General features: G+C 39.9%; 1 protein-coding gene across 1 annotated transcript; it reads right to left on the bottom strand.

The window, feature by feature from the left end:
• Positions 1 to 8,528: 8,528 nt before the first annotated feature.
• On the bottom strand, positions 8,529 to 10,684 carry LOC121788027 (trans-cinnamate:CoA ligase, peroxisomal-like). Its single transcript, XM_042186881.1, has 2 exons — positions 10,398 to 10,684; positions 8,529 to 10,250 (listed from the first exon to the last, which is right to left on the bottom strand). Exons 1-2 carry the CDS (start codon positions 10,593 to 10,595, stop codon positions 8,712 to 8,714), a joined length of 1,737 nt encoding a protein of 578 aa, XP_042042815.1. The 5' UTR covers positions 10,596 to 10,684; the 3' UTR covers positions 8,529 to 8,711.
• Positions 10,685 to 27,994: the final 17,310 nt, after the last annotated feature.

Here is a 27,994-nt window from a genome sequence, read left to right as displayed (position 1 = left end):
TTTGATACACTTAAAGAAACTAAACCCCGAAGCACAATACGTCCTCTCCGAATATGGTTAATTATTGATTGGTTTTGTGTAGGCTAATAATCTAGTTGGTCAATTTAAAACAATAAATTGTATGCACTCATGATTGAGAATCTTGACAAATTCATGAATTCAAGTTGAACTGCCATCCCATGGCAATACCTAAATGCTATGGCGATTCCCACGTTATATCATAATGTAATTTAGCTCGTTTATAGGATCTTCTAGTTTTGATAATTAGCTAAAGTACATGCAAATTCTTATTCAATTGAATGCAGTATAATTTTGAAATATTGCAAAAGCTAATTTTGATTGATTCATATCGCAATTGAAAGAATGAGATTCAAGTACTTATGAATGATAAAAGTAAGTGTTCTCTTAATATTTAATTTCTTTCATAAACGTTACACACATCCACACATATTGAGTTGTGTTTCACAATCCACTATTGTTACAATTTACTTACCGTCTTTTAGTAGAGACAGAGAGAGTGATAGTTGTATCACAGACCTCTCTGTTAAGAGAAATGAGTCGATTGAATATCACAGAAAGAATGTATAAATCGCACTTTGAACAATTTTATGTATTGGTATTATTAAAATATTGTGGCTAATGCTAATTTTTATACATATCAGCACTCTCACTCTCAGGGGCTTCTTGGTATGATGGAATGGAATGAAATGAAGAGAGAATGGGAATAGAATGAGAGTTCCATTCTATTCTTGTGGTTGGTGAACGTAAGGAATACAAATGGGATGGAATTAAGTACTGTGGGTATTTGTAGAGTGTGTGGTGTGTGTATTGTGGATTTTTTTAATAATTAAAAGTTCTAAAATTTTAATTTTGTTATAAAATTTAAAAATTATTAAACTGAGTGATATTTAATTTAAATATAATATAATATGTAGTAAAATTTTGTTAAAATTTAAATTAAGAAAAAAGGAGAATAGGAATGGAATGGTCATTCCTTAACTAAATGGATGAAATAGTCATTTCTAAGAAAAAAATTTACCAAGCAAATGAATGAAATGAAGATAGGAATGTCATTCTATTCTCTCATTCCATTCCACCATAGGGTATATGTAGTTGCACAAATTAACTTTTTAGCATCTATACAAAAGTTATAGGGTACGGATCCAATAAGTTATAAACAAATGTTGTTGATGTATCATGTATGTATCCTTTCCTCGTGTCATCCTAATGCATGTGTTTGATTTTATGCATAATGTTTTTCGATAAATAAATAGAGTTCGGTGCTAAATGTCACAGACAACATCATATAGAGGATTAGGCCATCTGCAATGCTGTCTCTTATCCATCCCTTAAATTACTATTTATGGACCCCACTGTACTTTTTTACTCCATCTCTTAACTAAGGGACAGAACCTGCAACCCTCCATGTCTTATCCGTCTCTTAAATTATTATTCATTCAATTTTTTTTTATTTCCAACCAAATTCAATTAATAAAGACATACTTCATTAAATAAAATAAAATTACAACATAAAATAAAAATACAACTTAAAATTTAAAAAAATAAAAAAACACATAATTAAAATCCTAAAAAAATAAAAATTACATAATTTAAAATACAATTTAATAGAAAATAAAAAAAACTACTCTGCCGGCGAATCATCCCCCGAAGGCGGTGGAGGTGCACTGAAGCCACCTAGAGGCGGAATACCAAGTTGTCTTGCCATAAACTCAATTCCGGCAAGATAGGCTTGGTATTGGGGAGGCGTCATGCCGGAAGTGTCCGCCATTGTGGTGGTCATGTACATGGACATTAGGGAGTTCGAGGGTGCCCCCGAGCCCGAGCCTGCCTGGCTTGTTTCGGCTCGGCTCCTCCTCCCTCTAGCCGCCTTCGCCGCATTGCTCCCTTGCGGTCGACGACGCCCACGGGAGGACCCCCCGGCATCGTCTGTCGTGCCCTCAACCTCCTGCGAGGCAAACTCTTATGCGGCGCTGCCCGAACCGCCCTCACTAGACGAGTATTGTCCACCCGCCATGTGCTTCGTGCGCTTTGAGGTCGAGCCCGAGCTGGACCGGATACCGCCGGCCCACCTTTCCTCGTCTTTGACGACCTCCCAAACATCGACATGTTTGAATTGTTTGGCGGTGTCGTCGAAGTAGACTTGCAAAGCCGACCTCAGAATGTCGGCTCTCGTGGCTCCGCTTTGGTAATGAGTCGTTTAACTCTTGTAGATGGCGCAGAATTTTTTGACCTCTCTGTCGACTAGGTCAAAGTGAGCGCAGAGCATCTTATATGTGCTGCGGCGGGACCCCTTCGGCTTAATCTCGTGGTAGGCCTCGGTGACCTTTTTCTAGAAACACTTCCAGGATTGTTGATTCCCGACGATGGGATCGTACGAGACGCTAATGCAGGCGTTGTACATCGCCAGCGTTTCTTTGGGGCTGTACGGATGCCGGCCTAGATCCTCCTCCTCCCCCTCCTCCACCTCCGCCCTGGAGCTTCCACAGCCTCGGCCTCCTCCACCGCCTCGGCTTTCTTCCGGAGTTGGTTCAACGGAATAATCCTCCCGAATCTAGGATAATCCCTGCGAATACCTCGGGGCAGAGGGACAGGCTTATACATCCACATCAAAATGGGGTGGTTGGTACCCCCTGGCGTCGACGAACCCTGGGTGCCGGGCATCGACGAACCGGAACCAACACCCAGGACATTGTACATGCCCCCCAGTCTCCGAACGCGTTGATGTCGAACCCGCCACCGTTAGAGTTTCCGTCGCCGGACATTTTGTGATGAGAGGTTAGATGAAAATTGGAGAGGAAATGGAGATGATTTGGGAAGAATAGATGTGTATTTGTGTGTGAAATGAGGATGAATTATGAGTATTTATAGAGTAAAAAAATAAAAAAGAAAAAAAGAAAAAACGGTAATATTAACGATAATATTACCGTTTTCATTTTTTTAATTTTTTTTAATTCGATTTTTTTTAAAAAAAGATTTATTGCGTCAGCGTGACGATGCCAACGAGTAGGCGTCACGCATGGCGCTGGAGCGCGCCACATCGTGCTGGCGCGTGGCGAGACGTCTCGCCATCCGTCTCGGCGGGACGGAACGCTAGGCGGGCTGGGGACGAGACGGGGCGCTGCAATGCGTCACGCCGCCGTCTCGTCCCGGCGTGACGGATTACGGGCCACCCGCGTGACGCGTTGCGGGTGGCCTTAGTCTTTAGTTACGAGTCGTGATCTTTCCTCATATTAAAATTAATCTCGAATCAATTTAATAGAAGTTAATCTTGAAACAAATTAATTTTGTTGAAAGATATGAGTATTATTCATTCAACTTGTTCAGAGAATTACAATAGGTACGCCTCCTTTAAATAGGCCAAGGGTTACATAAAATTGGCAAGATTTGTCATAATACTCATTCCCTAATTAATTTTTTTTTCCTTACTTACCTATTTTCCTTACTTACATATTTTTGTTTCTAACACTCCCCCTCAAGTTAAGTAATGGGATTACCGATACTTAACTTGCCCAATACCTCATGGAAGCTTCTTGCATCGACAGCTTTCGTGAGTATATCCGCCAACTGATCTTCAGATCTCACAAAAGGAAGTTCTACCGTCTTGGCCTCTATATAGTCCTTGATGAAATGTCGATCCACCTCGACATGTTTTGTCCGATCATGCTGAACTGGATTTTCAGATATACTGATTGCCGCCTTATTATCATAGAACAACTTACATGACTTCTGTGAGTTTAAGTTCAACTCAGTCATCAATTTCCTCAGCCACAGAATCTCAGTCAACCCACTCTTAATCCCTCGAAATTCAGCTTCTGCACTTGACAAGGCTACAACTTTCTGTTTTTTGCTTCTCCACGTGACAAGATTTCCTCCCACAAAGGTAAAATATCCAGCAGTTGATTTTCTGTCATTTGGGTTCCCTGCCCAATCAGCATCCGTGAATCCATGAATCTCTAAATGTCCATGATTCTCGAATAGAATCCCATGGTTCGCTGTCCCTTTCAGATATCGAACAATCCTCAGTGTTGCTTCCCAGTGAGCTACTTGAGGTGCATGCATAAACTGACTAACTACTCCAACTGCATAAGCTATGTCGGGTCTAGTGTGGGATAGGTATATCAATTTCCCAACTAAACGTTGATATCTCGTGCGGTGAGTGGCTTCAGCTCCTTCAACTATCCGCAGACCATGATTCTGAACCATAAGAGTATCTGCTGGCTTACAGTCCAGTAGTCCTGTCTCGGTTAACAAGTCAAGTACATATTTCCTCTGACTGATGAAGATCCCCTTCTTTGACCTTAGCACTTCTATACCCAGAAAGTACTTTAGTAATCCCAAGTCCTTCATTTCAAACTCTGCAAACAAATTCTTCCTTAGCTTGCTTATTTCATCTTCATCATCTCCCGTGAGAATCATGTCATCTACATAGATGATTAGGCATGTAATCTTTCCTTCTCTTTTCTTCAAGAATAATGTATGATCAGAGTTGCTTTGTTCATACCCATACTTCTTCATTGCCTCAGAGAATCTCCCAAACCAAGCTCTAGGTGACTGCTTTAGCCCATATAGTGTTCGTTTTAGTTTGCAAATCTTTCCTCCTTCGAAATCTCCAACAAATCCAGGTGGTGGCTCCATGTAAATGGGCTTCTTCAGTTCCCCATGTAAGAATGCGTTTGTCACGTCGAACTGATGTAGTGGCCATTCCCTGACTGCCGCTATTGAGAAGAGCACTCGAATAGTACTCATTTTTGCTACCGGTGAGAATGTTTCAGCATAATCAACTCCATAAGTCTGAGTGTATCCTTTGGCCACAAGTCTCGCCTTATACCTTTCAATCGACCCATCTGGCCTCCGTTTGATAGTGAAGACCCATCTGCATCCCACAGTTCGAACTCCATCAGGTTTAAGACATACTTCCCATGTATTGTTCTTCATCAGAGCCCGAATTTCTACTAGCATTGCTTCTCGCCAGTGAGCAATTTTCATAGCCTCCTCGGCCGTATATGGGATTTCTTCTTCTTCGTAAAGTGCTGCTTCAAACTCCCTAGCCATCTCTGTTAGATTTGCTTTAGCCAGATTCGCCATAGAATATCGGCTTCTACTAATCCTCTCAGGACTGTATCTCTTAGCCGGGACCCCACGAGTAGTTCTGTTGGGGAGTATTTAGCGGCCGGTATCACCATCAATTGCTGCATTCTCATTCTCGTCTACACCAAAAGTGTCAGGAGTAATAACTGTATTATCTGAGCTAGTTTCAGGAATTACCTCGGATATCACTGGAGGAGGACTCGATTCAGGCTTAGGCGGTTGAGGAGGCTCTACATCATATGTGATTGACTCGGCAGTGACACTAGCTTGTTCTGTTGGTTCCACGTTCGAGATACTTGAATGTGGCATCGGAAAACTGAGGGGTCCAATTTTATCACACTCCCCCTGAACAGCACTCCCCCTGAACAGCACTCCCCCCTGACCCCGAGGTTGGGTGTGATAGAAGTATTCACTTTCTAGAAAATTACAATTCATGGTTGTTATAACCTTCCTAGACCCCGGGTGATAGCATCGATAGCCCTTCTGATTTACCCCATACCCCAAAAAAAACACATTTTATTGCACATGCAGAAAATTTTCCTCTTTCGTGTTTCGGTACATGCACATAAACGGAACAACCAAAGATTTTGAGCGGAAGTATGAGAGGTGGGGGAATATCAGTAAGGGATGCGAGAGTCTGCAAAGGAGTTTTCATACCCAAAATTTTTGTAGGCAAACGATTAATCAGGTAGACAGCAGTGGCAACAGCTTCGGGCCATAAAAATTTAGGAACATTTGAGTCAAAAAACAGGGCTCTCGTGACCTCTAGGATTATCCTATTCTTTCGTTCAGCTACACCATTTTGTTCAGGAGTGTAAGGACAAGTAGTTTGATGAACTAACCCCTTTTCTTTAAAAAAATCAGTCATGTCTTTGTTAACAAATTCCCTACCATTATCGGATCTAAGAATTTTGATCGTGGTTTGGAATTGTGTCTGGATCATTGTAAAGAAACGGGTAAATTTTTCAAAAACGTCAGATTTATGCTTCAAAAAATATACCCAAGTCAATCTAGTGCAGTCATCCACAAAAATGAGAAAATATTTAAAACCATGATCACCAACAATAGGAGCTGGACCCCAAACATCGGCATGCACTAGAGAAAAAATAGTCTTAACACGAGTATCACTTGATCTAAAGGATTGTCTGTGGTTTTTTGCCAAAACACAAGATTCGCAAGTAATATCCTTAAAATGGGAAAACTTTGGAAAAAGCAATTTTAAATACCCCGAGGATGGATGCCCCAATCTGCGGTGCCACAACCAAGCTTCCCAATTTGCAGATCCGTGAGCAAGCATCGCGGTGCCACCTTGTTGAGTAATATCATCCACATAATAAAGACCTTGACGCTCAGTGCCACGCCCAATTATCCTCTTCGTCCTGATATCCTGTAATACACAGAAATTTGGATGCATTAGTAACGTACAGTTTAATTCTTTCGTCATGTGGCTGATAGACATAAGTTTATGAGATAATTTGGGCACATAGAGGCAATTTGTAAGCTTCGGGGTTGGGGATATTTCAATGGTTCCACTTCCACCCACAGCGGTCAACTCTCCATCGACAGTTTGAATTTGGCTTTTAGTTGCCCCATTAAATTCACAAAAATCTTTCAGATCGTAGGTCATAGTATCAGTTTCCCCACAATCAAAAATCCACTCACTCTCCTTAGGGTCAATTTTACTTTGGGCAATGCATGCAATAGGTATATTTTCCAAGGGTGCAAAACGATTTGGGCTTAAGACGGAACTTTCAGACAGTTTTGGGGTCAAACGTGGAATATAGTTTTTCTGGGGTCCTAACTGTAATTTTCCCAGGTCATATTGCATATATTCTGAACTATAAGGACCAGAAATTAAATTACTCATGCTTTGGGGTTTATTCTGAAAATTAAATTGGGGATCGGGGTTTCTCAACCCCAATCCGTTACCTCCATATGACCCGCCTCCTTTCTTCTCCGCGAAGGCTGCCTCGCCGGGCCTGCCGCCTCCACCCGGTTGAGGACCGGTATCTCCTGCTCTCCCACGGGTGTTAGTCATCTCCCTATTCCCTGCTCCTTGCAGAAATAATCCGCCTCCATCTTCGACTCCGATGGCTAATCGAGCTTTAGCCTTTTGATTTTCATCCCACCATTCCGGAAATCCAACGAGGAGGAAACATGTATCTCGAGTATGTCTTTGTTTTCCGCAATGAGAGCACCAAAATTTTGATTTGTCGGGTTTGAAACCGCCTTGGCGATTGGGCTGTTGCGCGGCGGTTCGTGGTGGTGGCTGTTTTGGTCGCGGTGGTGGCTGGTTTCTGACGGCGAACCAGTGTCCGACTTGGCCCGATGATGATCCATCGTTGATTGCGCCGGTCTGGAGATCGATGTCTGCTGCTGGCATGATTTTCAACCGCGTAGCTTCTCATTTTACCAGACCGTATGCGGTCTCGGCTGAGGGCAACGGGGTTTCCTTGAGAATATCTCTTCGGATCCCGCCATATCTTGCATTCAAGCCTGTTAGGAATTTGAACAGCCGTCTTGTTGCTACATACGTTCGAAGTTGGCTAATCCCCTTGTCGCAGCAATCCACAGGTTGATGTTGGCATCGGTCAATTTCAACCCAGATTCCGTGGAGATGTCGCCAATATGTTTCTAGCCCATGTTCCCTTGCACGATTCGGCCTGCCTTTTCCTCTAGATCGTACAACAGATATGGATCTGCAGTACTTTCGAATGTAGTTTGCAGGCTCTCCCACAGAGCTTGCGCGGTTTGGTGATGTGCAAAGTCGACAACAATTTCTGTTTCGACGTTGTCAATTATCCATGAGAACACTGTCATATCGGCTTCCTCCCATTCTGTGTACCCCTTCATTCCAGGTTCCGGCGGCTGCGGTGTACCGGTGATATACCTGTTTGCTCGTCTTCCCACGATGGCTACTCTCATCAGCCGTTTCCATAGGGGATAATTCATCCTGTTGAGTTTAACGGCTAGAGTAACATTCTTACTCATCTTTAATCGTGTCTCCTCCATATTTGGTTTCTCTTCATCGTCTGACATGTTGCAGGTTGAAAATAACCGCCTTCTTGGTCGGGAAAGGTATTAGGCTATGATGATTTTGTTATGAGCCTTTGCTCTGGTACCATGTTGAAAGATATGAGTATTATTCATTCAACTTGTTCAGAGAATTACAATAGGTACGCCTCCTTTAAATAGGCCAAGGGTTACATAAAATTGGCAAGATTTGTCATAATACTTATTCCCTAATTAATTTTTTTTCCTTACTTATCTATTTTCCTTACTTGCATATTTTCCTTTCTAAGAAATTTTTTCTCTAATTGCATTGGTAATCATATGAAGACAATTCGTACTATTTGATTATGTGTATCTGATCCGCAACAGTGATGAATCCACAATTAACTAAGTATGCAATCAAGTAATTAAATTCAATTCACACCAATATTTTATTACAGGTACAGAGCTAATGATCCTCTTCTCTCAATCAAGATGAGATCCTCAAGCTTATACGATACCTGATCCATGTTAATTAGAGATAGGTAGCTGCCTGTTTAATTAACTACTATATATATATATATAATATATATAAATCTCCAATTTAATGATCAGAGACGAGACATAGCAAGTACTTGCTCCTGATTTTGGCGACGATCATGCCTCTTGCTCTGCGGCGGCGTTGACCGCCTCTTCTCCACCGGAGCCTCAAACGTCTTCGCCACCGCCCTGAGCTGAAACTTCTGAATCTTCCCCGTCGAAGTCTTGGGCAATTCATCCATAAACTTCACCACCTTCGGCACCATGAAATGCGGCAGATTCTTCCTGCAGTGGTGGATGATCTCCGCCTCCTTCGCCGCAGCGGCCTCTCTCAATTTAACAAAAGCGCAGGGGCTCTCCCCCCATTTAGGGTGCGGCATCGCCACGACCGCCGCCTCCACCACGTCGAGGTGCTTGTAGAGCGCCCCCTCGACCTCGACGCTGCTGATGTTCTCCCCGCCTGAGATGATCACGTCCTTCGACCTATCCTTGATCTCCACGTAGCCGTCCGGGTGTATCACCCCGACGTCTCCCGTGAAGAACCACCCGTTCCTGAAGGCCTCTGACGTGGCCTTCTCATCCTTCAGGTACCCCTTCATGATGCTGCTCCCCCGCAGCACGATCTCCCCCATCTCCACCCCGTCCCGCTCCACGCTTTTCATTGTTGCCGGGTCCTTCACGTCCACGTCAGCGAGCGTCAATATGCTTATTCCTTGTCTAGCTTTTAAGGCCGCCTTCTCTTCGTTAGAGAAGCCGTCCCACTTCTTCTGCCACTCGCACACCAGCGCTGGCCCCGTCGCCTCGGTCAGCCCGTACGCGTGGACCACCTGGAATCCGAGTCCTTCCATCCTCTCCAGGAGGGCGGCCGGCGGCGGGGCGCCGCCGGTGAGTATTTCAACGGGGGCGGAGAGGCGGCGGCGCTCGTGGGGCTTGGCGTCCAGGAGGATGTTGAAGACGATGGGGGCGCAGCACATGTGGGTGACGCCGTGGGTGTAGATGGCGTCGTACATCTCGGCGGCGGTGGTGTTTCGGATGCAGACGTTGGTGCCGCCGCGCGCCGCCACTCCCCAGGTGAAGGTCCAGCCGTTGCAGTGGAACATCGGGAGGGACCACAGGTACACCGGCTCGGTCTGCATCCCCCACCCGAGGATCAGGCTGACCGTGCTTAAATATGCGCCGCGGTGGCTGTACACCACCCCCTTCGGCGCCGACGTCGTGCCGGAGGTGTAATTCAGCGCGATTGGGCTTTGCTCGTCGGCGATTTCCTCCGGCGCGAATCTCGGATTGCCCTGCGACACCAAGGACTCGTACTCCAGCTCGCCGAGGCGGATTCCGGTGGGGGTGTCGATGTCGTCGATGACCACCACCAGGGGCATCGACGCCGCGGCGTCGGCCGGGGGAAGGCTGGCCATCAGGAGGCGCAGCGCGTCCCGCGCTACTGGCACGAACTCGTAGTCGATGAAGAAAATCTTGGCTTCGGAATGCTTGAGGATGGTGGCGATGGTTTTGGCGTCGAGTCTCGTGTTGATCGCGTTGAGCACCGCGCCGGCCATTGGCACGGCGAAGTGCATTTCGTATAGTGCCGGAATATTCGGCGCCAACACGGATACCTGTGCCATGTCAGAGAAAGTTTAATTAGCTACACAAGTTAAAAGTCTTGTATTTTTAAGGGAGAGTGACTCATTTTTAATAATAAAATTTTAGGACGTGACGTGACATAACATGATTGAAAAATTATGAATCTAAAGATCACTTACGACGTCGTTGTGGACAATATTGAGGGAGTTGAGGGCGGAGGCGAGGCGGCAGCACCGCTCATAGGTCTGGCGCCATGTGAAACGGACGCCGCGGTGTATGACGGAGGCACGGTTGGAGTAAACGGCGGCAGCCCTCTTCAAGAAGGTGAGGGGAGAAAGAGCTACATAGTTTGCGTCGCATTGTGGGAGTTTATCCATTTTTTATTGGATATGTATAAGAAGATGTTTGATGTTTTTGGAAAGTTTATGTGAGAGAGAGAGAAGAGAGATTTTTGGATGTTAAGTTGCTTTGAAGTGTGAGGGGTGTGGAAGTATATATATATATAGGGAAAGATACAAGAATAGTAGTATTATGATAGTATTATGGGAGGGAAGTTGCTATGAGTTTTACACAGTCACACTAGCTATTAAGCAAGACTTTTGACTTTATTATTTTTGTTGTAGTTAGTATGTGGCATTCACACTGTGATGGGCTGCTTGACCTCTCCACTTATAGCATAACATTATCACTACATCCTTTTTTTTCTTGTCTTTGCCTTGCTATATCTCTCTCCAAAAAAATTAAGAAAATAAAAATTAATAAATAATTATCGGTCAGAACTTAATTAAGATTGAACTGCAACTTGGTTGTTAGATTTCTAACAAACAATCTTTGGACAAAATTAAATACATGGTATCTCCGGATGGTTTTCATCTGGATCTATGTTTTTATCTTTTTCTTGTGTTTTAAATTAAATTAGTGAATGTGCAATAAATAATTATCAAAAGAAAATATATAATAGAAGACAATATGTGACTAATTAGGTCGTAAACATTAAAGAAATTATACACAAGAAGCTGTCATATAGTTGATCAGTCACGCAAAATAATAGGTATGATTAAATTTGGTGGCTAGAAGTGTTTGTGTTGAAATTGTTAATTGTGTGCATAAAAAAACACTACAACGAAATCATTTTCTTTTTTATTTAATAAGCATTAAATTGTTAATTCCAAGACTTGAGGTTGAAGCAGCCAATCTTTTTACATAACAAAAGGGCACATACAGTACACCTAATTAATGAATTGTTTCTACAATTTACATGAATATATTATATTTAAATCCAACTCGACTCTTGACTTGAAGTTAGTCAAGATGCAAGACACACAACTAGCCTTAAAATCCATTTTGATGTTACATAGTAGTATACATTTTTGTTCCATCATCTTAAATTTCACTGAAATTGTCTTACCCATCACGACGCGTGCGTTGAATACATACATTTTTGTAGTTTTATATGAAGTTACTAGTTCATTATAAAATGTATGTTACCAGTTCATGAGTTGTGATTCGTTGCTAACTTTCTGAAGTTGTTAACTCTGATAACTCATCAATGCAGTGTACATTAAAAATGTCAACACATGACATTGAAATGTCAACATTAACTTTGTTGATAGTATTTTAGTACACCATGTTGACATTGATATTTATTATTTATATTAAATGAATTTAATGTTCCACTAACTCATTTGACATCTCGGAAACTTGGATGAAAGGGGTTGGTCAGATTCTAGCGCTGCAGGAATAGATGACTAATAAGGTGAGGACTGCATGAATTTGGTTCTATACTTGTGATTTTAGCTATTTCTGTGTTTTTGGTTTTGTATTTGCACCATGTAGCTACTTTGGGTTGGTTGATTTTTAGGTCTACTTGTTTTGGTTGTAGGAGATGGATAGGTTTTGTTGCTTTGTTGGGGGTGTGGAGATGGTGACTTTGGGGAGTTTTGAATAGGTTGATGCATGGATGTTGGTGATGCTTTGTTGATTTCTTTTTGTTTGTGATGGTGTAACTTTATTAGTCATTTTTATTGCTTGAACATTTCTCTTAAATAAGAAAAACTTAGTTTATTTATATTTCATTATAAATATAAAAGTAAAACTATAATCCATAAAAAAATTCTACTTATTTTCTTTTATCTTTCTTAAAATCTGGCCAAACTAGACCTAAAACTTAAAATTAATCATTTCTAAAAATTAATAGTATTCGTAGTAACGTTGACTATACAAAAAAATTAAATTTATGCTCTCTATCACCAGACTAAGATCAATGTCAAATCAGTCTTAAACCTTAAACGATGAACAATACATTATAAGATAATCTGGAGTTCATTATAATGAACTTCATATTTTTAAATTATACCAAATAATGTTAATGTTTTAAAATCTCTGAATTCCTTATAATGAGCTATAAATAAAATTATAACGAACTCTTCGTTATTTTATAATGATGCGTATAGCATTTAAAACTAATTTGGTATATATTACAATCCCAATCACCTAATGATATTCCAACTATTTAAGCATTTAGGGGTTACCTAATGATATTCCAACTAGTTAAGCATTTAATTAGCAATGAACTATATTCACCATAGATGATTAAAGTATTTAAAATAGTTTTGTGTTCTCACATTAATTAGAAACCTAGTGTTTGTCCAACTTATGTGCGACAGATACTCCATATTCCAACTAGTTAAGCATTTAATTAGCAATGAGATATATTGGTGTATTATTTTCGAGTTCAAATATCAAGTGCAAGATCACACAAGTTTAATAAAAAATAACTCTAATATTACAACGATACTGCAAGAATACAGCGTCGAATGTAGTACTTCGAGTGTCGAACCACAGAGAGACGTTTGATTATTTAACAAGAATTGACAAGATTAATAAACTAAATTTAAGAACTAAAGTACGAAAATGGAGTTACTCAAGAGATAAAGAACGATTGCTCCTAACAACATTCGGATGAATCACTATTGTATTGATTCTATATTCAAGTTCATAAGCCATTGAGAACGATGATCAATTTTACACTCTAAAAGTATTGAACATACTTAAAGAATTATAGTACTAATGCTAGCTGAACACATAGCCAAAAGTACATACTCATTAGACTAATATTCCTGCGGAAGCGCGGTAAATACTAGACTAACTTCTCAAGACTAACAAATATTATGGTTAGCTGAACACTTAACACATAAACATCTTCTCATCAAACTAAACTCCTACAGATGCATAGTAAGTATTAATTCAACTTTGAAGGCTTTTTTACATCAATATTCACTTGTACATTTATCTCTGAACAAGATAAAATTAACAAGTTTTTCATCTAAGTTTTCATCCAATTTCCAAGTTAAAGAGACGTTGGAAAGAGGCAATTAATATACTACATTTGATGCATCAAAACATAGCATAAATAAAATCCGAACCATAGACGAAAACCAAAGCGAATGATTAAATATAGAATCTCTACAATCAATTCATCCTACTAGTGTTAGGAGCAATGAAGACAAACTAGCCACACATGCTAAAGAAGAAAAACCGAAAGACTAATGCTGTTCTCCGGTAGTCGATGGTAGTCCGTCTCCGAGATGATGAAGATTGGATTCCGGGGTCCTCCTCCCTTCTTCTTCTTCCTTCTTCTCCTCTGATTTCTCTCCCCTTTCGTCTCCAAAAACCTCCCCCCTTCTTCTGATTTTCCTCCTTTTTAATCCCTCAAACTGCCGAGAAAAACTGCCATATCGCAGTTGAAAATGATTCACCCGGGCGGGTGGATTTTTGAAACTGAAAAATCACCCGGTCGGGTGATTGTATTCTGGACGCCTCATAACGAATTTCACCCGCCCGGGTGTTTTGAAAGTTAAAATCACCCGGCCGGGTGATTTCCACTGGAGTCTCCACGCCTAAGAGAAGCTACCCGGGCGGGTGTTGGACTGTCTACCCGGCCGGGTGGGTAGTTTAATTGTTTCAAATTGCAGACGGTGGTCAGTCTGATCATGGGGCTCATTCCGTTGCACTCTCCGGAGGTTATGAAGATGATGAAGCTCACGGAGAATGGTTTCTCTACACAGGGAGGTATTTGGAGGTTAATGAGTCATAACTTGTATAAAAATATGTAGAACGAAGGGAAAAAAATATGGAAAAATGCTTCGCATCATATATTCACCATAAATAAAGTATTTGAAATAGTTTTGTGTTCTCACATTAATTAGAAACCTAGTTTTTATCCAACTTATGTGCGCCACATGTACATTTGCTATTATTATCAAACTAATATACTATATTATTCGGAAGTTGTGAAGCATATACTTAACTATATAAATGGGAAAAATGCAATAAGTGCGTTTAAATGTTTTACTCATTCTATCCAAACCCCAACCAACACATATATCAAGAATAGTACTCTCTTCCGTTCCTGAAAATTTGTTACATTTCATTTTCTGCATTCGTTTTAAAAATGATAATAATAGATACTACCTCCGTCCCACATTAAGTGTCACATTTAGTGTGAGCGCGAATTTTAAGAATTGTAAAGAAAAGTGGGTTGAATAAGTTAGTGGGCTATGAGTCCCATTTATATATATTAGTTTTATATTAAAATATGAATATAATTGGTTGGTGGAATGTGGGGTCTACTTATCATTTATGGTAAAAGTGAAATGTGACTCTTATTGTAGGACGAACCGAAATGGAAAAATGTGACACTTAATGTGGGACGGGGGTAGTAAAGTGGAGTGACGATAAAGTAATAGAGAGAATAACATAGATGAAAGTTTCTTTACATTATTCTCACTTACTTTACTCTCTCTACACTTTAACTATTTATTATCATTTTTCCAAAACGAGTGCAGAAAATGAAATGTGATAAATTTTCAGGGACGAATGGAGTAACAATCTTGCGAATGCTTATGTTATACATTGAATATCTTATTTAGCATGTATTAATAAAATAAAATAAAATAAAATAAAATAAAATAAAATGTCACATATAATAAATAAGTACCTTAAAAAGATTTGCCAAAGTATTGAGTGGGAAGTCTTTTGTACCAAGTGTGACTAATATGAATTAATTGTCTCGTATTCATATTGTCTCTATGTCACCGTACTCTTTTCTTTAGAAAAACTTGTCAAGCTGTTATTATCTATCTATACATATATAAAAGGTGAGTTTTGACCTTGATTAGAATATCTATGAATTCTGTATATGAATTTGAATATTTGTAAATTTTAATCTCACTATATAATTCAAGCATAATAAGCATATAATTCAAACATAATAAGTTACTACCGTTATAATTTTATTTAATATATCAAAACTAATAATAATTCATAGTAGTAATAAGTTGACACGAATATTAACAATTTTATAGTATTAAATTTTCAATCTTTACTACATGAGAAAGTGGGGTGGCAAATTCATCATTATGAATATAAAAATTTACAGTTTTTGGCTGTTACAAGAAGTGGAGGGTGCATTCTATTTTCCATTATTATCATTATATTGTCATTTACGTTTTTTTCAAGATTCAAAGTTGTAAACACTATATATATATGTGTGTGTATGCCTCGGGAGGTTTGAGAAAAGACACCAAACAAAGAAAAAGAGTATTGTATTGTGGCATTTTTAGCGAAGACCTTCATTTTGAAGGAATTATCTATTTATCCATCCAATATGTAGTATTTTTTTACTTTTCTTAATTCCCGTATCATTTTATGCATTTTTATATTTTGATTATTATGTTATTATATTTATTGCTGATGATGATTTTTAAATTTTTGGTATTTTTTAAATATTTTATAGATTATTTTGATGATAGATATTCGTGGTCTAATTACAAAATTGTTGCTAATGGTTATGGAAAGGTCAAATAAAGGTATTTCCTATTAATATTTTTTTAGTGTTTAGACCAATAGTAATAATAATTGGTTTCTTGATTTGTTCATTTACTAATTGGTTTCTCGATTGTTCATTATTTTTTGCTATCGGTAATTCGTCAATCACTCTATTCAATTTTATATTTTGGTTAGCATGTTATCAAGTATCATATTACATTTGTTGTTGACGATGATGTTGATCTTTAGGTATCTTTTAATATATATTTTATGGATTATTTTGATTACATATATTCAGAATTTTACCCATAATCATGGTTAATGATAAAATGAAGGTACTTATTGATTATTTTGGGCTATTTAGACCAATAGTAGTAATAATTGGTCTTATAAACAAAATCTCCAAATAGATTTACAAGTATAATGAAATAAAGATTCAATTTTTTCCCCTAGACTTTAATTTCAATCTATCATTATAAACATGCATACAAAATTCTCAAAAATATTAACAAGGCAGGATCTTCCTTTGATTTGAATAAATTTTTAAAATACTAAAAAATAATATTTTTTTAATGTGAAAATACTAAAATTCAACATATATCAAAACATATTTTGAGTTTAAATGTCCCACCATTGTTATAATTGAATTCACTAATTTAATCCAATTTGTTGTGAAATATAAAAAATCAAAAATATACTATACAATATTTATATTAAACATAAAATTTATGTATCTAAGTATAGAATTTTCTTTATTAATAAATTTATTAAATGAGTTTAAACATTTAATTTATGATATTTTAACTTGGTTTTGCACATGTCAGCCCCATTGCATATATATGTCAATAATTTTTTGTTTTCTTTCATTAAACAATAAAGTATATTCGAGTGTTTTGTGGTTGACTTTTTGTAATAGAGGGGAAAAAGTGTTTAAAATAAATTGTTTTGTTATTTTTTAATTTAAAACTTCATATAATTATATTGTTTTTTATTTCATAAATGTGAACTCACAGTTTTAAAATAATCATATAGAAAATCAATTGGGCCGTGCATCGCACGGGTGTGACACTAGTTTTTATTAAACAAAAAGACCTAAAGGAACTAAAAATCAGTGCGTTACACAACATACATATAACTACTACTTTTATTTCAATGTCTCTATTTTCATTTTCTTAGTAATCTCCCCTTTTTATTTCTTATGTTTAGTCACAAGTTGCGTAACTATTGGAGTATAAAAATAAGACATGAACATTATATATAGATATTATTTGTCATCACAGTTTAGTCTAAAACAAGTAGTCAGACGCTGTTCCTTTAAAAAGATGCTCCAATTTTGAACTTTTTTTCCATTGATTCATACTTTGCAATCATATAATTTGACACCAAGATTAAAAAAAAATCAAAGATTCGTATAACTAACTCTACTTTGTTTTTTTTAAATAAAAACTTAATTTTTTTCCATATTTTCTACTCGTTCCCACACACAAGATAAATATAAAATATTTGTGGTTGCAATTTAAAACGAAATAAAAAAGTCGACCAACGTGAATTTGTATTGAATAAAGAAGTTTCTGTCTAGGCCACTCCTTTCCATGTGACTGACCCACCACACATAATTCAATTAAACCACAATTAAAGGACAAATATATTTCGTTTTTTTCCTGGCAATTGTATCTTTTTTAAGAGTCTAATTATTATTTTTTAATAAAAGACTCTAATTAGTTATTGTTGATTGATTTTTTCTTCCCCTTTTCCAATTGCTTTCATTTCATGTCTTTTAAAATTCCAATTTTGCTGAAGTAGTTTGAAAGAGTACTCATTTTGCTTTTGACTGGAAATTCTGTGAAGCACGACTCTGTTTTTTTTTGTCCATTTTGTAAATTAATTCTGTATATTTTCATTTCTTGTATATTACTCCTTGCAAACTATACAATATTAGTATATTACCAATATTTATTTTGGAGTAAATTTGTTTGTTTTCGACGTTTGCGTGCATATGATTTCTTGCACATTTGTGTTTGTGGACAATTAAAATTGTAGCTTATCAAATGTAGCATGCATGAATGATATTTTGGAAAATATCGAATCTCAATTTCATAATTGCAGATTTATTAAATTTTCTTGGACGTTGATTAATTTAGGATATTCTGAATCATATTTTGAGCAAGTTTGAATGATTTTTGAACCTCTCTTGAAGATTTGCCCAAAAATACTGTTTTTTACTTTTCTGATAGGAGTATTTTTTTGGATCATTAAATACCTAACCTCGCCGATATTATTAAAAAAACTTATCTTTTAAGAACATAAAAATTGAGACTAATTATTAGCTCTTGAAATTTTTTTAAAATAATCATAATTTATATGATGTAAATGAAAGTGTCCCTAAGTTGAAAACACATTATTTTAATATTTTGCATTTTTTAGGACGCTTCTATTTGTCTCCTAATTTTAGTTGGGACACCAACAATTATAGCACTTTACGAAGCATTGATGGTATAATTAAACACTCTAATTAGCATCCTTAATAGTATTAAAAAATAGCTAGCTTATCCAATCTTTTTGTTGTAGTAGATGGATAAAACCATAATTACAAAAGATTAAATATATATCCATCATCATTAACATAAAATGTAATAAGTACAACATGGGTACAGGGTATGACAATTCTTATAGATATAGACTGTAAATTACTACAACAATGACTTACAAAAGAGTTTCAGATTAAATTAAATAATTAAATAAGTAAGTAAATAAAGGTATGCAGAAGAGTCAAGGAAATTAACAGGCAGTATGAGACACAAATATTATGGATTTGATCAAGGAAAAAAAAAACTATTGTCTCCCACTACACTATGTTTTCAATATTTCTTATACACATAGAAATTAGTAATGATTTTCTGAGAAGAATGGTAGTAAAAGTTTCTAGGAAATATAACTTGGCCCTAACATTAGACAACTTTCTCAGGAGACAGGATGGAAATTTTCACATGTTTGTTAGTCAAAATATTGAATATCTGCATTATTTCGAGTTAATTTCAAGGAAACAGAGGAGAAATATAGTACTATGTGTATTATTCACAACTCCGATGTTTCTCATATATTCAGCAAGAAATTGCAAAGAAACTGAATTAAAAGGTCTACAATTGATTGGCAATTTGGCGTTTGACTTTATGCGTGTCTGACTGTTCAATTATGAATTAAGTTTACTTCAAATTATAAATTATATCATGTTCTTAACTACTAATTAATTGTGGCCACCTCAAGGATAAGAGATCGAAGTCTTTGATAAGGTATATATCATTATTTTTTTCTCGAGATTTCTTTGTTATGTTATGTTATGTTATGTTATGTTATGTTATCTCATTCCTCGGTTCCATCTTCGAGTGAAGAGCTAGTGTTCAACTTTCCGGTTGGTAGTTGCCAACACTTGGGTAGTCAATGTTTTGTATGTCGTTTCTTTGATTTTATTTAATATGTCCTATGTTTGATATTAGGTACTCCCTCCGTCCCATATGACATTGACATTACATATGATTTTTCGGCTACCATATTTGATGCACAATTTGTATTAAAAAAATTTGTTAGTATAACATAATTGCGAACAAATCGATTCAAACTTCAGGCTAATGCAACTATTTTAAAAAAAATTTACTATATTTTTTATATAAAGTTGATAATTGAAGTTTAGTCAAATATTTTTACAGTTTTGAACATTTTTTTAACATGGTAGGTATATTCTAGGGATTACAGTCATATTTACCCATGAATTAAAATTTTAAGTTGTAACAAATTCCTTGATCGCATTTGAAATAATCGTGATTGACTTTAATTGGGATACATACATGTTGCAACAATGACCGAAGATTATAAAAATTGCAATACTAAATCATAAATCATGTAAGGAGAAAAAAACCCAGAAATGATAGATGATTAAAACTTGCATGATAAATACAACGTGTATAACAAAACGCACTCATATATTATACATGAACATAGAGCATGTTCGAATCTTGAAATAAATAAATTAATTAAATAAATACAAACAAAAAAACGAGCAATTGCAAGTCTCATTTAGTGGTGCCAACGGTTTCGGAATCGGCAGTTACGGTCCGGAACCGCCAGTTTCGGTTCCGAACTAATGGGTTTCCAGTGATTTTTTACGTTTTTTCACAGTTCTGAACCGTCTGTTTTTTGCGGTTCCGGCTTGGTTTCATGGTTTTCTGGCGGTTTTTCGTTGTTCCGGTTTGGAACCGTCCGGAACCAGCGGTTCCGGCACGGTTTCGGTTCGAAAGTTTTTGAACCTGAACCGAACCACATTTCAAAAATCGACGGTTTCGGTTTAGGTAAATTTTTACGGTTTCAGTTCGGAACCGTGACTGGCGGTTACTATTTCAGTTTTAACCTCCGGTTCGATAAACCTTGGGCAGGTCTAGTCTTATTCCTTGGCGGCACGAGTTTTAAGAAATATTAAGAAAAGTGGGCGGAAAAGAGTTAGTGGAATATGGATCTCACTTGTCTATATTAGTTTTAAATTAAATGTGATGAGAATGAGTTAGTGAAATGTGAGATCTAATTACCATTTATGGTAAAAGTGAATCGGGACCGACTAAAATGAGAAAACGGAACTCCTATTCGTGGACGAAGGGAGTATCATATAATTTAAGAGAAAGTGGCCGTCATCATATTAGTAAAAATTATATATAAATGATGGAGAAAAAATGTAATGGAAATTATTATAGGATAATCCAGTTCTCTTTTTTTTTAAAGTCTCATATTCAATCTAACGTAAATTGATGTGGATTTTTAGATATAATGTACTACTATTATCTACGAATTGCAAAGAGACTGAAACAACAGGACTTAAATTATTGACCAGTGGGGGGTTTGACATGGCGTGTGTGAATGTGAATTAAATTTATTATAGATGCATTTGAAATTTTCTTGAGTGAATTAAATAAGTTTGTGACAAGAAATGTTGTTTTTAGAATTATTAGTAAAGGTTTTGATTTTTAAGTTAATTACCTTCCTAGATAAAAATCAATATATGCAAACATTGAAATTTATAATTAAATTATTGGATTTGACTATAAACAAACGTGGAGAAATTTCAATATATTAGATGAATATGCAAGTGAAACGATGTAAGATATTTAAAAGAATAAGTATAGATGTCAAAGTGTTTAGAAAAAGTAAAAAATGTTTGTATTGTCTCACTTAGCCGTATGTGGTCAAGTTCAAATTAATATATTTGTTGATGAATCCGCGAATTTCTGATGTTAGTAAATGCTGGTAGAGAATAAAGACTACGACACAAAGAATTTACGTGGTTCGATTTACTGAAGTAAATCTACGTCCACGGGAAGAAGGGAGGGCAAGATTGTATTGCTTGATCTGGGATTACAGCTTACAACACAGACTTGCTATATGATATTTTATCTCTAGAGAGCTTAACCCTTGTCTATCAGATCTAAGTTCTATTTATATATTGAACTAAGATCGTGGCTTGCATCACCACCCTAAGTCGTGGATGTCGTGTAGGTCATGGCCTAAGATCGTGGATGTAGCGTAGGTCATGGCCTACGATCGTGGCATGAGTTGACACCACGTGGTAGTGGGTGTGTTGGAAGTTGTGGAAATCCTGTATGGGTCCACTAACTCCTTGTTCGGTCGAATACTGAGACCGAACTGCTTTGGTTGCCGATCTGAGAGTAGAGCTTGATGCCGACCTGAGAGCAGAGCTTGATTGGTTGGCTTTTACCGAGCTGTAGGCTGAGGCCGAACTCTTTGGTAATGCCGAACTCATACTCTTCCTTGGGCTTTGGGCTGATGGGCCGTCATTGCTGTTGGGCTTGTTTAGTACGCACCCCATCACTACCCCCCCCCGAAGGGCGAAGTGAATCACTTCGGCGAAGTGAGTCACTTCGGCATTCTGGATAAAGGCAAGGGGGAGGCTGATGTCAGGGGACGTGCCTTGCACGTGACTGCATTAAATGCGACAGTAAAATCCGGCCGTTGAATCCTGAAAAGGTGGGATTCGAAACGGTGCGACGATTTTGAAATCTTCGCCGAATCTGATAAATACCTCCTTTCTTCATCATTGAAGCACTTTTGCGACTGCTTCTTCTGCACTCTCTCTTTTTTGCGAAAATTCTCTCTCCGCTTTCAAGAATTTCTTCAGACTTTCTTCACCTTCAAAAAGTAAGAAAAATGTCTTCTTCTTCTTCTTCTTCGGAGTCGGGTAGCGGTAGGAGAGGCGGTAAGGGGTCTTCTGGCCGGAAAGAGTCCGGGGAGAAGACCGTAGAGTATTTCCATAGTATTTTGAGTAAGGATACTGTGATATCCCTACCCGAAAAATACTTTTTTCCTGGGGGGAAGGCGGTGGTACCTGACGGTGATCATAGGGCTGACTCCCCGCCGGAGGGTTACGCCACCGTGTACGAGGCCTGCTTAGAATGCGGGCTTCGTTTCCCCCTCCCTTCTGCCTTTATAGATTTACTAGATTTTTTTCAGCTTCCTTTAGGCCAGGTGACTCCGAACTCTTGGAGGCACTTGTCGGCCTTCGCTGCCGAACTCCGTAAGTTAGGAAGGGATTTGTCTTTGAAGGCGATCCTTAAATTCTTTCAATTTAAGAGGAAGGGGTCTTGGTTTTACTTGATCCCTGTACAGCCCTTTAGGGCCTTTTGTAAAACGAAGTGGCCGAAGTGGCAAAACCGCTTCTTCTACTATGATAGGACCGCGGCTCCTAGTTTTCCCTGGAGAGGGCCGAAGTCCGTTATCCGTCATCCTCGGCCTGAACCGTTGGACGAGCTCGATGGCGAGCTCAACAAGATTCCCATAGTTAGGAAACAATACACGGAGTCTGAGCTCGTCAAGGGCGACGTCGTGTTCGACATCTCGTCTTCGGACGAAGAGGCCGAGGGTGAGGATTTCTCTTTATCTTTATGCTCTACTGCTTTAACGAAGAAAATCTGACTTTGTTGTTTTTTTTTTTTTTTTTTTTTTTGTTTTTTGACAGTGAACTTGCTGAATAAGGCTATCCGAAAGTCCTCCGAGCTTGTGGAGCCGGAGAGGCAGAGAGCCCCTCGCTCGGCGTCTGAAGCCGAGAAGAATCCGAAGAGGCAAAAAACCTCTTCTTCGGATCCGAAAGAGCCGGAGCCGTGTTCGGCTAAAGGGAAGGGGAAATTTCATGAGTCCCCAAGAGTGCCGGGGAAAGACCTGGTCATCTCCGAGGTGGTTGCAGACATCCCGGAACACGTCCCTGAGCCTTTTCAATGGCCGACGAATTTTGTGGAGGTAAGCTTTCTGACTTGGCTTCTTTTCCCCATTTTTTGATGGCCATTCTGTTGAGTTTTTTCCTTGTTCATCTTCAGAGAGCCAAGCTCGTCTCCGTGGAGCTCTCCAAAGCATCCCACGACTACGAGGAGATGCAGAAGAAGTTGCATCTTGCTCGTAGTCTGGCCGAACAGGCTGAGGCCAAATTTGAGAGGGCCCGAGCTGCTAGGATCTCGGCTCAGGATGAAGCCCGGTCAGCCAAAAACCAGCTCATCATCCTGCAAGAGCAGACGAAGCACCGGGAGGCTCAGAAGGAGGCTGCCGCCGTGGCTGCCCAGGGGGAGGCTCTCCGTGTTTACACGGAGAAACTCTTTTTGAGCGGCCAGTTCTCGGCCTTTGTCGGTAGTCTGGTAAGGCTAATTACCGATAAGGGCGAGCAGGGGGCCGACGTCGTGCTGCCTCTGTACAGCCGAGAGATAGCAGCTCGGCTTCAGAATCTGCCGCTCCTTGAGGAGCTCGCTTCATCCTCGGTCCTGCTTTCTGCAGACCGAGTCCGGAGTTGTCGAGCTGATCGGGACGAGAACCTGGAGGCTATCTTTGCCTCCGTGGGACCCGTTTCACCCGCTTCGACTTACAACGGAGAGGGTGAGGCCGAGCCGCTGGAGCAGGAGGCCGAAGTCGAGCGGGCCGGGCATCCGGAGAAGGAAGCCGATCAGGAGGCGGAGGCGAGGCCGGCAGGATGCGAGGCCGAGGCTGAGGTAGCTCAGGAGAAAGAAGCTGAACCAGACCGAGGAGCCGGAGACGAAGCTGGCGGAGTATGATTTCGTCTCCCTTCTCTTAGTCTAGTTTCTTCCTTGTAAAATGGCCTTGAAGCCCTCCTAGTGTAAAAAATTTTCCTTGTGAATGAAAAATTCTCTACACTTGTCTTCGTATAGCTTTTCGTACTCGCCTTTATTCCTGTTGTATTTTACTATCTGCTCGGTACAGCTGCCGAACTAATATAGCTGCTTTGTACTCAAGGAGATGGAGATACTTCACTGGAAACGGCTGTACTCTTCGGCTTTAGACGAAGCTGAGAAAAGAGCTATAGCCGATCAGACGAAGAATGACGAGCTTCTGGCTCGTTTAGTGAAGCTGGAGGCCGATAATAAGGACTTAGAGTCCGATAAGAAGGATCTGGAGGCCGAGCTGAATACGACCATTGCTGAGAGGACTGCGTACGAGGATTACATCCGTGTGCGCGGGGGAGTGACCATATCAGATGTTCAGAGTCGAGTTGACGAACTGTGGGAGGAATATCATGTACTCCGGAGGAACAATGCGCTGGAGAGCTCGGCTTGCCAACAAGTTGTGAAATCATTACGGCGCTGGGCTTCTCGGTACGACATCATTCTTTCCCGGCGTCCCTCAATCGAGAGATTCCTTAGGCATTTCCCGCCAACAGATGCTCGCACTCCAGATCAAGCCTCTGGTTCCCTTGTTCAAAATCCTACTCCAAGTCAACAACGAACTCCGGAACAGCCGGAAACGTCAAGACGAGAACGGGCTCAGGAGCAACCGGAATCGTCAAGACAGGGACGGACTGAAATTCGCCGAGGAGTTGTGACTATGAGCGAGCAAGATCAGCAGATGCTTATTGCAGAGACTCTTCATCGCCGAGGGGTTAGAGTTCTGGGGCTCGCGGAAGAGGTGTTGGGTCGAGGATAGCATCTCGTCGACCTGCTTATTCTTCATCTGCTCGGAACAACCGAACTCGGCTTCCAGAGGATTTTGCAGATAGGTGGCTTAACTTTAGCAACCGAGGACAGTAGAATAGTCCTTTGTAATGGCGTAATGCCTTCTCGTAGGGGAGCTGAATTGTCAGCCGAACGAGATTTAATAAATGAAATTTTTTCCTTTCGCTTTTATCACTGCTTACTTACAGCTCTGCGAAACAATTTCATCGTGCTCGTCATCGGTCTTATGAAGTGAGCTTCTTTGATCGGACTCGTATTTGGACTTTGAAGTAAGCTTCTTTGACCGGACTCGTCTTTGATCTTATGAAGGAAACTTCTTTGACCGGACTTGGTTTGTGTTCTAATTTGGCGATTTTTGTCGCCGGGATCGAACTTTCCCTTGTCCTAATTCGGCGAGTTTTATCGCGTGGATCGGACTTTCCCAGTTAACCGAAGTGGTCTTATGCAGTAAACCTCTTTGACTAGACATGGTCGTCCTCGGTCTTATGAGGTAAACTTCTTTGACCGAACTTGGTCGTCCTAATTCGGCGAGGTTTATCGCGTGGATCGGACTTTCCCTTATTGCAGTTCGTTTCAGACGAAGTGCTTATTTCTTAAGCCGAATTGTGGTCTTGTATCTTCCTGAGAAGCTTGGACTCACAATCGTTGGCTTATTGCAGTTCGTTTCAGACGAAGTGCTTGTTAAGCTGAATTGTGGTCTTGTATCCTCCTTGGAAGCTTGGACTCACAGTCGTTGGCTTGTTGCAGTTCGTTTCAGACGGACTGCTTGTTAAGCTGAATTGTGGTCTTGTATCCTCCTTAGAAGCTTGGACTCACAATAGTCTTTAATAATCGATCTAAAAAGGGGATCAGTCTTTAAAGAACGATATACCTTGGTACCATTTGTAAGAGACGACAAGCACATAGAGACAAAACACATAGAGAAAAAATGAAAAAGATGAAAGAAAAAAAACTTTAAACTTTTTTTAAAAAACGACAAGTAAAAGGTACAAGTAAGAAACAAACAAATAAAAACATATACCCCTATGACCGAACTAGACACGAGACGGACTGACCGGACTTTTGTCTCTTACAAGTGGAACTTCTTGAGGTTGGAGACGTGCCATGTTCGGGGTACTTGTTCTCCTGACATGTGAGTCAATTTATAAGACCCTTTGCCGAGGACTTCTGACACCCGATATGGACCCTCCCATGTGGGTTCGAGTTTGCCCAGCTTTTCTGCTCGGCTTACTTCGTTGTTTCTCAAGACGAGATCTCCCACTTGAAATTGAAGCTTTTTCACCCTTTGGTTATAATACCGGGCTACTTGCTCCTTATACTTGGCTGCTTTTATGCACGCCAATTCTCTTCTTTCTTCGGCGAGATCTAGTTCTGCTCTCAGTCCGTCGTCATTCATTTCTGAGGAGAAATTTAGAGTTCGGGGACTGGGTACGCCGATCTCCACCGGAATTACGGCTTCAGTGCCGTACACCAGACTATACGGAGTTTCACCGTTGGAGGTTTTGGGTGTAGTTCGGTAGGACCATAGGACTTGAGGGAGATTTTGTACCCATTGTCCTTTGGCTTGTTCTAACCGAGCTTTTAACCCTTTCACCAGAATCCGGTTCGTTACTTCCGTTTGTCCGTTTGCTTGGGGATGGGAGACCGAAGTGAACCGCTGTTGAATGTTCAGCTCTTGGCACCAATTCTTGAACGTCTTGTCGGTGAACTGAGTCCCATTATCCGAGATGAGGATGTGGGGTATGCCAAATCGGCACACTATGTTCTTCCAGACGAAGTCCAATGCCTTTGAGCTCGTTATCGTAGCTAATGGTTCAGCCTCCACCCACTTCGTGAAGTAGTCCACGGCAACGATAAGGAATTTCATTTGCCGAGGAGCTTGAGGAAGTGGTCCCACTATGTCTATGCCCCATTGCATGAAAGGCCAAGGGCTTTGCATAGTGTATAGATCGGTCTGCGGCATCCTTGGGACATTTGCATGAATTTGGCACTTCGTACACTTCTTGACGAGCTGCACTGCCTCTTGTACCATGGTTGGCCAATAATATCCCCATCTCAGAACTTTTTTAGCTAAAGCTCTGGCTCCGATGTGGCTACCGCACGATCCTTCATGAACTTCTCTGAGGATGTAGTCCGTCTCTTCTGGTCCTACGCACCGCAATAACGGCTGGAGGTAAGACTTTCTAAAGAGGACTCCTTCATGAAGTTCGTACCGAAGTGCTCGGCACGTGATCTTCCGAGCTTCTCTCTTATCCTCGGGCAATTGTCCTTGATCCAGATACTGCAAGATCGGCGTCATCCAGTTCGGCGAGCTGGATACTGAATGTACCTCGGTTTCATCAATGCTTCGATGCATTAATTCTTCCGCCTTTGAGCTCGGATCTGAGGCCAACTTACTTAAGGTATCTGCTCGGCTATTTTCCGCTCTGGGAATGCGGATTATCCGAAAATAGGAGAAACTTCGGCTGACGCTTTGCGCTTTGTCCAAATACTTCTTCATTCTCTCGTCACGAGCTTCACTTGTACCCAACATGTGATTTACTATGACTTGTGAATCACAATGGACTTTGAGAGATTTGACGAGCAGACTTTGCGCTAACTGGAGTCCGGCCAGGAGGGCTTCGTACTCGGCTTCATTATTAGTAGTGGGGAATAGGAACCGAAGTGAGTAGGTTACCTCGTGTCCGTCGGGAGCGACAAGTAAAATACCAGCTCCACTTCCCATCTTGTTTGAAGCTCCATCTACGAATCCGCTCCAGCAGTCCGGCGGCTCTACTTCGGATTCCAAGGGCTGTGCTAGTTCGGCATTGGCAGAATTCTTCTGTTCGGCAATAACAGGAATTGCTTGATCGAACTTTGCTTCTGCAAGAAAATCTGCCAAGGCTTGTCCCTTGATGGCTTTCCGAGGTAGATATTCAATTGTGTGCTCTCCCAACTCT

The sequence above is a fragment of the Salvia splendens genome, chromosome 22, assembly GCF_004379255.2.
Source record: "Salvia splendens isolate huo1 chromosome 22, SspV2, whole genome shotgun sequence".
NCBI lineage: Eukaryota > Viridiplantae > Streptophyta > Magnoliopsida > Lamiales > Lamiaceae > Salvia > Salvia splendens.
This window is presented reverse-complemented; position numbering and strand designations above follow the sequence as displayed.

Coding starts and splice junctions, on each gene's coding strand:
- LOC121788027 (XM_042186881.1), bottom strand. CDS start 10,595: ATGGATAAACTCCCACAATGCGACGCAAACTATGTAGCTCTTTCTCCC. Junction 10,251..10,397: donor ATATTGTCCACAACGACGTC/GTAAGTGATCTT, acceptor GACATGGCACAG/GTATCCGTGTTGGCGCCGAA.